This window comes from Adiantum capillus-veneris, unplaced genomic scaffold (assembly GCF_014529385.1).
Source record: "Adiantum capillus-veneris isolate H3 unplaced genomic scaffold, ASM1452938v2 Hic_scaffold_346, whole genome shotgun sequence".
Taxonomy (NCBI): Eukaryota; Viridiplantae; Streptophyta; class Polypodiopsida; order Polypodiales; family Pteridaceae; genus Adiantum; species Adiantum capillus-veneris.
The window spans coordinates 1-13975 of NW_028221453.1; the positions used below are offsets into that span (position 1 = coordinate 1).

At 41.2% G+C, this 13975-nt stretch overlaps 1 protein-coding gene and 2 non-coding genes across 3 annotated transcripts; all 3 read left to right on the top strand.

Annotated features, from left to right (window-relative positions):
* The first annotated feature begins 8014 nt into the window (after positions 1-8014).
* On the top strand, positions 8015-8085 carry TRNAG-UCC (transfer RNA glycine (anticodon UCC)). The gene has a single exon. It is a non-coding gene; the product is annotated as a tRNA-Gly (tRNA).
* Positions 8086-8167: 82 nt separating this feature from the next.
* Positions 8168-8241, top strand: TRNAF-GAA (transfer RNA phenylalanine (anticodon GAA)). Its single transcript has one exon. It is a non-coding gene; the product is annotated as a tRNA-Phe (tRNA).
* Positions 8242-12449: 4208 nt separating this feature from the next.
* LOC147416936 (uncharacterized) lies at positions 12450-13466 on the top strand. Its single transcript, XM_086507947.1, has one exon. The coding sequence runs from the start codon at positions 12450-12452 to the stop codon at positions 13464-13466; it is 1017 nt and encodes a 338-aa protein (XP_086364073.1).
* Positions 13467-13975: the final 509 nt, after the last annotated feature.

Below are 13975 nucleotides of genomic sequence, written 5' to 3' on the forward strand. Positions count from 1 at the left end.
TTTACTTAGTGTTATGTGCCTAGGCAGGCACGTTTTGGGGATGAGGAGGTTAAAAGCTTTCGCTTGAATAGACTCCCTAACCGGTAAGCAAAAGTCGGACCGCTGCCGAAAACCATAGCATAGGGACTATCTGTTTGCCGCAGGGCTAGTCGTACGCAACAGGAGCAAAGTAATTTCCCCACCCCAGTGGAATGGAGGCACTTGAGTCCGAACGCTATTATTCATGTGCGACTAACCCTCCAAAAGTAACTGTAACGAACAGGTTCTATGTACGCAGTGCAATACAAACGGCGAGTTAACTACCAAACGCGCAACCCAGGGATTACCTAAGTAAACTTTCTTTTATAGGGATTGACTTCGATAGAAAATATAAGTGGAGCATAGCTTTAGAGGTCAAGGCTTTGCTGGCCTGTACAGGTAAAAGATCCTACCGTAATGTACTCGGAAATTACACCAGGCAACCCAAGCCGAACATACGACAATGCCCCTTGGCGTGAAAAGCTCCGGCCAGGGAAAGGGAGGTAAATAATAGTGTGATATTCTACAGACACGCAAAAGCGCCCAGTGTGCTACACCCAGCAAAAAAAAAGGAAATCATGGTGGGATAAGCGAATTAAGAAAATGCAGTTGACAGACTGGGAAATTTCCTGACCAAATCTCATATAAGACAACTTGAGTTTAGGGCTAGCTACTTTTATAGTCAAAGAACCAGCCCAGCAGACAATGGAACCTTAGCAAACAAAAAGGACAGAATAGGGATACTTGCTTCTATGAGCCATAGATAATATACGCTCTAAAACCAAACAGCTAACTCCCTAGCCTATACAGTAATGGAAAATGAGTCACTTTTATAATCAGACTAGCGAGTTAAAGCCGCTTGCAAACAAAAAAACCGGGATTGGATTCCCTTAGGCTAGGCATAAGCCCTGGACACACAGCAATAAACATTCTATACTTCCCTTAAGTAAATGGCTATGCTTGACTTGCTAAGCAAGATGCGTTGCGGCTGGATCTCCCTTTGACGCAAGCAAAGACCTTACCATAAATCCTAAAATAACAAGTGCAGTGCGATGAAGCAACACGGCGCCTTTCCTTCCAGAAACAAAACCCGAACTCGCGCCAAATAGAGCTGCGGAACTTCCATAATCAAATAATCATCTAACCAAGGATACGGACCTTTAGCCTTCTTTCGTAGAGTGAAGGGCATGCATAAGTAAAACTTTTACTAAATAAATAAAAAAGTGCAACGAATTTAAAAACGAAACGATGCGTCTAGACATAGTAAATGAAACTCGAATTCAGGCAACTAAAATATAACGTAAGCCACGTACCTGAACACATAAACCAGGGTTCAATTAAAAAGGTTCGCTTATGTGGGACACGCATCCCACGGTTCAGGCCTGGCCCGGTAGTTCCCGTAAATAGAATCTCCAAAAGTCATTACGAACGAGCCACATGCGGGGAAACTTGCACGTGTGGTTCTGACCAGAGAAGGAAAGCCTACCTTATTAGTTTCTAATAACCATCGCATCGGTTGCCGCTGGCGCACCCATAACGTTTGCTAATCTACTATATAATAATGGTATGAAAGACAATTCGACATATTTTCGCGAGATATTGCCACTATTAAGTACGGCCAGTACTATTGTTACGTGCTTAGATTATTTTAAACGGGAGAGGTTGAATGCTTTTGAATCTATTGTATTAACTTTACCTTCTACTTGCAGTATGCTTTTTATGGTTTTGGCCTGTGATTTAATTGCCATGTATTTAGCTATCGAGCCTTAAAGTTTATGTTTTCACGTGATCGCAGCCTTGAAGAGAGACTCCGAATTTTCCACGGAAGCCGGCCTAAAATATTCCATTTTAGGTGCATTCTCTTCTGGAATATTATTGTTCGGATACGACTGGCCAACTACCGATATATAAATAGACATATATTCATTGGACATACCTCGCTAAATGTCCCTCAGCGATGGCGACAAGCTATGCCTTAATCTCCTATATGCGGCATCTCCTGGTTGGGATAGAGATTCTCTTGGTCTCATTCCATGGCGAAAAGAGCCCTCGGCGTGAAGTTAAGATTAGACAAAGTAGAGTGAAAGAAATATACTTGGAAAAGGGTCCTGAGGGCATAACCTAGCAAAGGCAACAAAAAGGTGCAAAGAAGCCCAATACTTCAACTAGAGGAGCGACCTTAGTTAGTTCACTAAACCCCAACCCAACGCTACATGTTCTCCTGGATCCCTAGAGGATCCCTCAAGTGCCCCTGTCCCGGCTTCTCTCAGAATAGGCGTTATCAAATACAAGCCAGGAATGGCCGAAATAAGTGGAAACCCACTTTACCGGTTGGAGAGGCCCTCTTTAATACATTCATTGAAATGTTCACAGGGGCTAGGAACGCTTGATTGTAGGAACTTCTGTACACCACTTACGGATCGCTCCAGGGTACGCAACAACCTTGACTAAATCTATCAAACGAATCAGGCCTTCGGCCCCGATTACATAAACCACTAGCTTTACTTAATAATGGCCGATTTGCTGTTTACTGCTTGCGAAAACATTTGATAATCACACCCAGGAAACCCCATCCCTGCCACTTACAGCCAAACACTGGACGGAGTCTCAGCTAGATGGATCTTTACTTTAGAAGAGAAACATAGAATAACCAAAAACGGGTTTAGTTTCACTAAGCTAAGTCCCTTATAGGCAAAGTATCTTTTAAGGCTAAGGGGAGCAGACTCCGACCCCTGACCATCGCCCCATTACAAGACAGGGTCATATTGGGAACTATGGAAGTAGCCTCAGAAGCTACATATGAATCCATCTTCTGTAACTAGTTATACAAGACAGATTTCAAACATAAATATTATACAACAAAATATTTGCACCATTACTATTAAGTAAGGGCAGGCAGCCGCTACGTGGGCCGGCTGGCTGTTAAGGGTTGCCTAATCTACATTACTATACTAATGTATAAACTGATGGGAATTAAAAGGAATTGGCTATCTCATTATTGAGCTCATTTGGACCAGACAGAGAGCCCGTAGCGTTACTTGGAATCCTAAAATCAATCCAAAGACAGCTTTTTTTGGCTAGGCTGGGCGTATTATAGGCCAAAGTTTATCTTCTACCTGCAGGTCCCTGCTGCCAATATTAACTTAAACGAGATATATAAAGGAAGAAAAGATTCAGAACTTGATAAAAAAGAAAAAGAAGCTTTTGCCCCCTTCGTTTTCAGATATTCGATTCATTCGTGTAGATATATATATTCATGTACATTTAAATATATACGTATTCTTTGCTTTCTCTTTTGTAGAACCTTTTTTAACCCCGCGTTTCTTTACTAAATTATTTTTACGTATAGGTAATATGAAACTGGCATTATCAATGTGTTAAGCAAGGAAAAACCGAAGATAGATTAACTTTCAGAGTTACAGAAAATTAAACGAAGCGCGTTCGAGACCTTTTGATAGCCTACCTCACCCCTAGACAAAAGGGCAACCAGGGTCCGCACCTAAAGTCGACAGGCGCTTGCTGAAAGAAGAATAATAAAAAGTGTTTCTATTTATAGGAAAATGCAGTCTCATACTCAATCAAGGAATTTAAGAAGATTTCGACACTTCAACATATACCTGGCTAACGCAAGGTCCAAAGTTTTTGCCTTGGGCCTTGCATTCTCGCTTAATAAACGATGCCCAGTACGCAAGGCCAATGGAAATCCATTGTGTCGTGTCTGCAAGCTCTCAACAGCGAAGGCGCAGAGCGACTTGATTGCTGAATACCTACAGGTCATAAGTAAGCCTTTGGCCTTATGCAAATATTGTCATAAACAAGTAAAGGTAAAAATGAAAGGGCTACTAAAAGCATGCGGAGCCACCCAGGGCAAGCGGGCCGGAGGCCCTGAAAATGGCTAACTTCCCGCCCGGCCAAGGAAGTTGGTTCGCTGAGTGTTCCTCTCGGAACCCGGCCTTCCCTTCAATCGAATGGCTAAAGCCTTGCCTCTAGCCGGTAAGCGCTATGCGCCACTCCTTTAACGTTGAGGGCAGGCACCGCAAGTTCTATTTTCGAAATGGGAATCAGGATGGAAGGCCTCGTAATGGGATAGATTTAATAGTGTCCGTGCAAGCCGTATGCAGTATAAGTTGCATGTACGGTTACGAGGGAGGTCGCGTTTATACGTGGAGTATGAATGGAAGCTTATGTTGCCCTATTTGTTCTATGATCTATGGGTCTACTGGAATCACTAACTTCGAAGAATCGGCCAAGACCTTCACTGGATATGAAATCACTTTGCTTGGTGCTTAATCTAGTGGTATCTTTATGGGAATCTTATTTATTGCTGTAGGTTTCTTATTTAAGATCACTGCAGTTTCTTTTCGAGCGGCCGTAAGACGGCCTATGGATACCGGCAAATTGCGGCCAATCTCAGTACTACCGGGGCGCCTTATGCCGGAGCGTGGAACCTATCACTACCTCGTAAGAGCGTGAGACTATAGCATGTTACAAAAGCGCGGTTGGAGGCTAGGAAGTGAAGGGCGCCGCGCAAACTCTATAGTGTTACATGAGATAAGCCCGCCTGGCGAATCGAAGTTATAGTCAGCTAACTAGCTACCTGACCTGCCCGTGTCACAAGCACGGTGGGAAACATGCAAACGCACGCTGGTATGCTTTCTGCCTGTCGAAATTAAGCAGCGACAAGGTCTAGATTGGAGGAGCTGGAAACAGCTGCATGAAAGCCGAAACCCCCAATTAACGAAACGATATTCCAAGACACTAAAACCATAGGCTGTATCGGCGAGATCCAACGGTAAGCTAGATCCCTGGCCGGAAGTCATAGGACCTTTAGTACCTATCTAGCATTCTGTGCCCCTTTAGCCTTTGTATCACAGGCAAGTAAGAAGAGCAACTTGAGAACTAACCTAAAGAGCTTGCCAGGCAAAAAAGTAGGACACAACAAGTGCTCCTTTACTTCATTCCATTCGGGAGAGGGGTAACTAAAGAAGCACATAGGTTAGTTGGAGACCCTAAACGAAGCCTTTGGCCTTTATTTGCTTTGCGAACTAACAAATTCTCTTTTTTTAAGGAAACTTGACTTGCCGCTGCCGAATGGTAGTACACTATCCTTACCTGCAAAGAAAACAGGCCCTGTCCTCTTCTCAGCCTGAAAAGAGACTGGCAACAACGAAAAGGAAGAGGTCTATTTATCTAATACCTGCTTATATTGAGCAGGTATTCTCTGTTCAAAATCCACTGAAATCGTTTCTGATGACTAAGTATATCCAACAGCGTATAGAATAGCTAAAAGCAGGCAGCGGACCTTCAGGTATATCTAATCCAAGTGTTGTAGGGTTAGAGAGCCGTACGATAGGCGACTATCGCGTACGGTTCGGGGAGCACCGTAGTAGGCCATTTGAGAATTCCCTGAACTCTTCGCTAGGTGAACAGCGAGTGAACGACGGCTTTGCTGCATGGCTCGGTCAATGATTTACTTTTGACCCTATATGTGTGGGCACCTGATGTATACGAGGGTTTACCTATTTTGGTTACAGCATTTTTTTCCATTGCACCTAAAATATCTATTCCTGCTAATATGTTATGTGTTTTTTTCTACAGTTTTTACGATCTAACATGGTAATAACTCTTCCTTTTCCGCAGCATCGCTTTTACGATCCCAGGAGCACTGGCCGCTATGGCTTAAAAAGAAGTAAAAAGACTTTTAGCTTATAGTTCTATTGGGCACGTAGGTTATCTTTTAATTGGTTTTTCATGTGGAACCATAGAAGGAATTTAATCACTACTAATTGGTATCTCTATTTATATATCAATGACCATTAATGCATTTGCTACAGTTTTAGCATTACGTTAAACCTGTGTTAAATATATAACGGATTTAGGCGCTTTAGCTAAAACTAATCCTATTTCAGCTATTACCTTATCTGTTACTATGTCTTTATATGCAGGAATACCCTCGTTAGCTGGCTTTCGTAGCAAATTTTATTTATTTTTTGCTGCCTTGAGCTGTGGGGCTTACTTATTAGCTTTGATAGGGATAGTTACTAGCGTTATTGGTTGTTGGGCGGCCGAAAGGGGTTGCCTAGAGTTGGTGTGGGAGGCCTTGGTGCGGGGTCGTGCACTGGACGCGTAGCTTACCAAAACGTCGCAAGACAGATGGAAAGAACGCATCTACGAAAGGGCAAGTGAGGGGGTACCGCTAGGATATCATAAATCTACCCAAGATCCTTGTACAAGTCTGCCGCTATCGCTACACGAGATGAACCTAAGTTGCCGTAAATTAAAGTACCCTTTAGTGTAGTAGAACTCCCAGTTACAGCGCGCGATTGCCGAAGTGCCCCCTACCGGTAATTGAAACAACGCAAGCCAGACGAAGACGAACGGGGCAGATTACCCATATTACTGGGGACAGGGAACAAATCGGCATCTCGATACGATAATACAGCCCTTAGGAAATAACGGCGAAGTCCATCCCATCCGAAAAGAACCGCCAATCCAGGCAAAGTGCCATTAGCGAAGCGCAAAAAAGGCGCGCCTTACAGGCCTTATTGGCCAAGTTAATCTGAGAGAAGCTTTTTTGGCCGGGGGCGCTTTCTAGACTTAACAGTGTTTGTTTTCTGTTTTCGAAAATAAGTGCGTGCAGAGAGGGATGCAAAGGCATTGCTATATATAGGTAGATAGATATAGATACATTCATCTATCTATACGTATCTGTTTCTTTTTCTATTAATCGTATAGAAATGTTCTTTTTTTTTTATTGATTATTTACTGCACTCTTTTTATAGCGGGCTCTGTGATGGACAACAGAAGGTCCATAGTACCTGCCTACTTCTCTTTTGTCTTAGCTTCATTTAGGGGAAAGCAGCACCAGAGTAATAATCTGGTAGCCGGGAAGGGGCCTAAATAGCTAAAAGCCTTAGTGAGTTATACCTTACGTATTCATTCTGCTTAACTCTTTTGTCCATTGGATGCGTGCGTTTGACAAAGTTTAGACAGGGGATTTGATTCTTGTGAATCTTTGGATGCATAGCTTTTTGAACAGGGCCGCAGGTAGTCTAAAGGAGATCAAACAGGGAGGATAAGCAGGCTTGCCTTTTTTATTAGTATCCCCTCCTGCTCCCTTCGAATAAAAGAAGGGCTGAAGACTCTGCAAGCAAATAGAAGAAAAAAACAAGTCTTCGATAATAAGGTACCAATTCTCGCTAAGAAAACAAAGTGCTTGGCACTTTATTGCTCCGCTCTTTCGTTTGTAAAGCCAATGAAGTTATCTGAACCTAAACAATTTATAATTTACGTTTAAAGCAAGTTAAGCAAGTGAGCCGTACGATGGGCGACTGTCTTTTGCGGTTCTGAGGGGACTGGGTGTCCCGGGACACCGAGGGTAACTCTATTTTATTACATACGCTTAGTGAAAATAATGTATTTCGATACGCCTAAAAGATGGATTCTATATAAACTAATGGATCCTGAAAAGTTGTTACTATTAGCTATTAGTTTCTTGCTGATTAGTTTCCTTTTCTTATATCTTTCCCCGCTTTTCCTAGTTACTTATGAAATGGCATGTTGTCTATGTATTTGAGTGGTATCATTGAATCTTTCCGAGGTGGGGGTCTGTCCCCCACCTCCAGAAAAAAGGAACTAGTGATAGTGGCGTAATTAACAAAAAAAGAAAAAAGTAATTGAGACTTTAAGTTAGTTTTACAGGACAAGAAGGTTCTACAAAAAAAACTATCTAAAAATGTTAAAAAATACTGTTAATAAGATTAATAGGTTCTTTTAAATTAAAAAGGCGCGGTAGCGATAGCGTTTTATGAATTATCGTATATGAAAGAAATTGAACACGAATGATCCATCACTTGCATTCTACTAGGTGCTTAAGCAGGGTAAAGTAAAGCCGCATAGAAAGCTAAGCCCGCGCTAATGATCGGCCGATTCGTATTATAGAAACGATCTCTCTACTTTATAACATAACAACCCTCCTTTCGGAAATAAAACTTAGGCGGATATAGATTAACGGTAGACCATCTGCCTTCCAAGCAGAAGATATGGGTTCGATTCCCGTTATCCGCAATTGACAGGTGGGGCAAGAGATAGCGTAAGGTCATGACTACAGGAAAACTAAAGGTAATAGTTAGTAGTGATTCTTCTTTTAGTTTAGGTAGCTCAGTTGGTTAGAGCGAAGGACTGAAAATTCTTAGGTCAGTGGTTCAAATCCACTCCTAAACAGCTATGAATACTAATAAAAGAATAACCTGCATATCTATAAAACGCAAAACTTATACCATGGTTTTACACACAATGACTATCTGTTTTTCATTAACATCTGCTCTAAAAATTATACAATATTGCTTTGCTTCCCCCTTGAAGTCAAAAAGAACAATGATGGAAGAAGGGAATTTGGCACTTTTGTATTTGAGAAAGTACATAATACTATTTTAGTGTTCCCTTATCTATCGAAACAGCCCTTTCCTGAATTATTGGTTAGCTTCTCCGCTCCGGGGCTAGTGTAATCTGTTCTCTGTACTTTTTGAATAAAAATAAGGTTTTTAGGTTTCGCCCCCTGAAGACAATACTTAATCCTCAGACCATTTTGTCCCTGATATATTTATTATCTGATGGTTAAATCGTTAATTTTAATGGCCTTTAATAGTGAATGCTTTGGAGCCTTTCGACTTCTGAAAGCGCGTTACGCCGTTCCTTCCAAATGTGTATAACAAAGCATGAAGAAATACTGCAAGTTATAATACTCCCGAGGGCAAGGCCCAGACCTAAAAAAAGAAATTCCATTGTTAAAATTTATCTTTTTTTTTGTTTTGCCTCGATGTTTAACACACTCAGAGGCTGTTTTATTTTCCATATTCATGGCAGTTTCTTAGTGGTTGGTTATAGTGGCAGATCCTTGCCCTCGAGGTGGGGTTTAGTTTGAAAAGTCATACTGCGCACGCACGCAGAAAGGGTTCGTATAAGAAGTATGATCCCTTCGTTACCCTCATCTTTGTCTTTTTTTCTTTTTAGCTTCTACCCTTTCATCATAGATTTCTTTCACAAATTCTGAAAAGGGGCGGGGCTTTCACTCACAGAAAAGAAATAACCGTGTTTAAGCTCTATCTGATAACCTAATTTTACTGCAAATTTCAACTCCTCTGTAAAATATACACCTGTAAATGTACCTATAGGAAAGATTAAGCTTTCTGTTTTAGGATCTCTATAGGGAAGAAATGGTCTTTTTATTGAATCAGGACATGTTACTTTAGCCTCCACAAAGCCAAATAGCGAATCTAGATCGCACCCTTTCAAAGAAGTTTTCCATACAGGTTTTCCGCTGGGCATCGGTTTTGTCATAGCATAAGGATATAAAGAGTTTACATCGTAGTAATATAAATTCTTACCGTAGGGTATGTATACGTCAGTGTGACCACCATAATAGCCTCGCCGAATAAAGGCTGATTTGTTTGGTTCTGGTCTATAAATAGGATACGTTTGAGAATAATAATGGGTTCGATAGATTTTCATAGCCATTGACGATACGGTCAGGTTATTTGTTATATCTATAAGGTATCGATTCCAATATTTTTATTGTGCTTTCCTAATAATTCCAGCCAAAAGTAAGATATCTTGATCCAAATATTTAATTATTTCTGAGTTTTTCTCTTTAATATTAAACTCATTCAGTTCTTCGTGAGGTATTGAGCCCTTACTACCTAATTCTGGGCACATTGTCTCAGCTAAAGACTTCAAACTGCCTGGCAATAGTCTTAGGGAATCCCTGATGTCAAGTACCGGTATTTTTGGTTTCTTTTTATTATATACAATTATTTGATATACATTATGTTCCCTAATAATAGGCTTTATTAACCAATCACTACTATCTGAAACTAATAATTTTATCAGCAAAATCCCATCAAATCGGGATAAATTGTGAAAATGAAAGGTCGACGCCAGCCGGATCGGCGAAGGTTTAACCTAGTCGTATATATCATAGGGCCTCTCTCTTATGCAATAACAAATCCAATGCCTCTCAGCAGTGCAGTCAACAATGCACATAGGCCTCCATCACGTGAAATCCAATCATCGTCTATCACGGCCTCGCATGCGCCTGTCAGATGACCGACCCCATTCTACTTAGTTAAAAGTGGCATAATTGACGTATTTTAGAATGTAGTGGTAACTCGGGGCATTTCTGGTACTTTATGATCGTCTTTCCTTTATGGGTCCCTCCTTCGTGAGAAAGTCCGGGCTGCCCTGGCTTAGGTTAGGGTGCACGCGAAAGCCTTAGGACTTTAAACGTTTCGACCAATTTCTCATGGTGAATAATTAGACCCCATTCTACCCATCAAAAAATGGCATATCTGGCATGGTGCCAGAAAGCATTAGATAAACCGGTTTAATCTCTCATGGTGGATCCCGCGCCTGTTTCCTATCTTTTTTTCCGTCTCTGCTTCGCTCTGAACCAAAGTCTTGTGGCTTCCCTATCTCTTTGACGCTTGGCGAATCGATCTCTCCTTTCCTTATACGGATAGTATCCCGGATTTCCTGGAATATTCTCAGGGTTTCACGTACTGCTTCGGCAGCGTCGAAATCTATCTCGATTTGTTCGGCTTTGGCCTTCTTTTTGAACATTATCATACGTTGTCTTTCGCACGCCGCGATCCAGCTATTATCATCACTATCCTCATGCTCAGCTACATCTTTTTCCGGTTCACTGGACAGGTTCAAGGCCAGTGCCCAAAGCTCTGTAGGCTGTGAAGCGCTCTTGCTTTCTTCTTCTTCCAAAGTCGAGGAAGAAATCACAGAATATAAATCTGCATTAATATGGGCTTTAGCCAAAAAGCAAAAAACAAAAGACATGGAACTAGCATTATTCCTCGTAGTCGGATTAACTTCTGTGGGACTAGCAAGTACTTTATTTAAAATACTTTCATTATCAAAAGATAATAAAAAACTTGCCAAACAAGTACTAAAGATCTCTGAAATAAACCGGGGGTTGACTCGCCAATACGGCGATATTTCCCAGGAACTAGAACAATTACGAAGCACGAAAGAGGATCACTCTTTCGAAAATTTCATTTTACGTAATAAACTAAGACAGGCCAAAACTCATATTGAAAATTTCCAGCAATTCCACAATAAAAATCAAACCATAGAAGGAAGGGAAGCTTCAGGTTCGGGAAGCGGGGCAGGGCATGTAGAGGTGCAAATAGATCCCCCAATAATAGAATCTCCGTACGAACTGTCTGTCATTCCGGACTTGGGGGATTTCTTTTCCTGGTTAATATGGGCTACGATCTTATTGCTATTCTGGATTATTGCACGTAAATCTGTTCACGAACCTATGTAAATAGGGTTAAAAGCGGTAGATAGCCTAGTCCCTATAGGTCGTGGTTAATGAGAACTGATAATCGGCGACTGATAAACCGGAAAGACTGCTATAGCTATTGATACCATTTTGAACCAGAAACTAATCAACGCACAGGGCACTTCCGATAGTGAAAAAGTGTTTTGCGTGTACGTAGCGATTGGATAAAAACGTTTAACCGTGGCATAATTGGTTAAGATTCTCGCAGAAGCTGGTGCTTTAGAATATATTATTATTGTTGCAGCTACGGCTTTAGATCCTGCTCCCTTGTAATTTCTGGCACTATATTTGGCTTGTGCTATGGGAGAGTTTTTTAGAGATCATGGAATGCACGCATTAATTATCTATGACGATCTCAGTAAGCAATCAGTGGCATATTGATAAATGCCATTATTGCTACGTTGACTACTAGGTCGTGAGGCTTTTTCTGGAGATGTCTTCTATTTACATTTCTGTTTATTGGAAAGAGCCGCCAAAAGGTCAGATTAAACTGGTGCAGGTAGCTTAACCGCTTTACTTGTCATTGAAACATAAGCTGGAGACGTTTTTGCTTATATTCCTACTAATGTCATTTCCATTATAGATGGATAAATCTTCCTGGAAACTGAACTTTTCTATCGCGGAATTCGGCCTGCTATTAACGTAGGATTATTCGTTAGTCGCGTTGGGTCTGCTGCTTAGCTGAAAGCTATGAAAGCCCTTTGTGGCACCTTGAAATTGGAGCTAGCATAATATCGTGAAGTTGCCGCTTTTGCGCAATTTGGGTCAGACCTCGATCCTGCTACTCGGTATTTGCCACATCGCGGCGCTAGACCTACTGAGGTACTTAAACAAGCATAATATTCCCTAATTCCTATCGAATAATAAATTGTAATTATTTATGTAGCGGTCAATGGGTTCCTGGACTAAATCCCTTTAACGCAGATCACAACATATGAAAAAAAACTTCTTGACAACCCATACATATTTTCAAAGATTTGAGAAGAAAAGCTCTTAAGTAAAGAAATAACAAAAGAAATTCATTTACTTTGTTTAAAAGAAGCTGCAAGCTTGAACCTGAACAGAAAACTTGACATAAATGAGTAACTCTACTAAAAAAAGAAATCTTTTGAATAACCTCACCAGAAATCTTTTGAATTTGAATAACCTCACCAGAAATCTCTCCTTTCTTTTGAATAACCTCACCATATATCTCTCCTTTATTTCTAAGAACCTCAACATATATCTCTCCTTTCTTTTTAATAACCTCACCATATATCTCTCCTTTCTTTCGTTGAGAAAGGTATTCTTGTTTGTTGCTCTTTTTTTAATTTTATTAAATCTAATTGGGCTTGGGTTTGCTGAAACAGCATACTGTATGAATATGGGCGCTAGTAGTTCTTCAATAGTAACTCAAGCGTCTTCACATTCACAGTTTATGCAACTAAAGGAGGAGGATTGCCGTTCAATCTTATTTGAAACTTGGCAAGATTGTGATAAAATACTAAAAACCTGCCAACAAGGCAGATTGCCCAGCGCTGAGAACGGTTATGAATTCGTTTCACAACTGCAGCCTGCGCAAATAAACAATCTAGTAAACTCTATCTCTGCCAAGTTAAACCCCTCCATAGTCAGCGAAGCCACAATGCAGGAATGGGCTCAGATTTCGGTACAGTTTAAGGAGGCAAACTCCCGTCTGTTCACGTCGTTCCATAAGGACCTTATTCCTGGCTTGATGCTCATCTCTGGGGTATCTCTCCCTTTAAGCATGTCCCCGGAAGAGGGCATAGAACTCCTCTTGAAGGTCCCCTTCTCCCAGGAAGTGATAGCGCATTATGCCGCGCAAATAGTCTCCCAGGCGCAACCTTTGATTGACATGTATAAAGCCCTGTTTGAGCTCTTGCCTTCGACTCCAGAAGTAGTTTTTGTTGAGCAAGACATGCCGCCGCTGAATCCAGAAACAGAAATAACTGTTTCGCAGGAGGAGGCGGATAAAATCCAAGCCGTTCATAATAAAGCCAGGGACGCTGTCCAGATTTTCGTTAAGTTCCATAGGCTTAGAAGCCGGATTCGTAAAGGGACTGCCTTTAAACTTAAACGTAGACGTCGTGGTTAAAAAACCGTCTCACGGGCAGAGCGGACACCCTGGGGAGGGTAAAAACCACAGCTGACGACTGAATCCGAATATTACGGATTACATATATCAAGTAATTACTTTCTTTTAGGGAAGGGATGGTTAAATTATTCGGTAACCAACCGAGAGATCATCAACGACAAAGATTGACTTTTTTGTCTTTTAATTGAGTTAATTTTCTTTAATTACGTAAACTCATTTTGAAATAACGCAAAAAACATTTCCAGGGTTGGGCTTTCCTTGACCCAACCCCCCCGCACCGATAGCTCAATTGGATAGAGTCCCTGGCTTCGAACCAGGTAGTTAGGGGTTCGAGTCCTCTTCAGTGCAACATCGTTTCATTTCGGGCTTCGATAAAGCTATATACCACTAACTCTCACTCTTATTGAGAAGAAAGCTTTCACAACTTGCAAGGTAAAGCATGTATCTTCCACCCGGTATTATGTTCAGTCCTCTTTCTTTCAGTTCTTGTTTTATTTAAAGTAAGCGGT

What these genes read in the sequence shown, in the direction of transcription:
- LOC147416936 (XM_086507947.1), top strand. Translation starts at nt 12,450, where the DNA reads ATGAGTAACTCTACTAAAAAAAGAAATCTTTTGAATAACCTCACCAGA.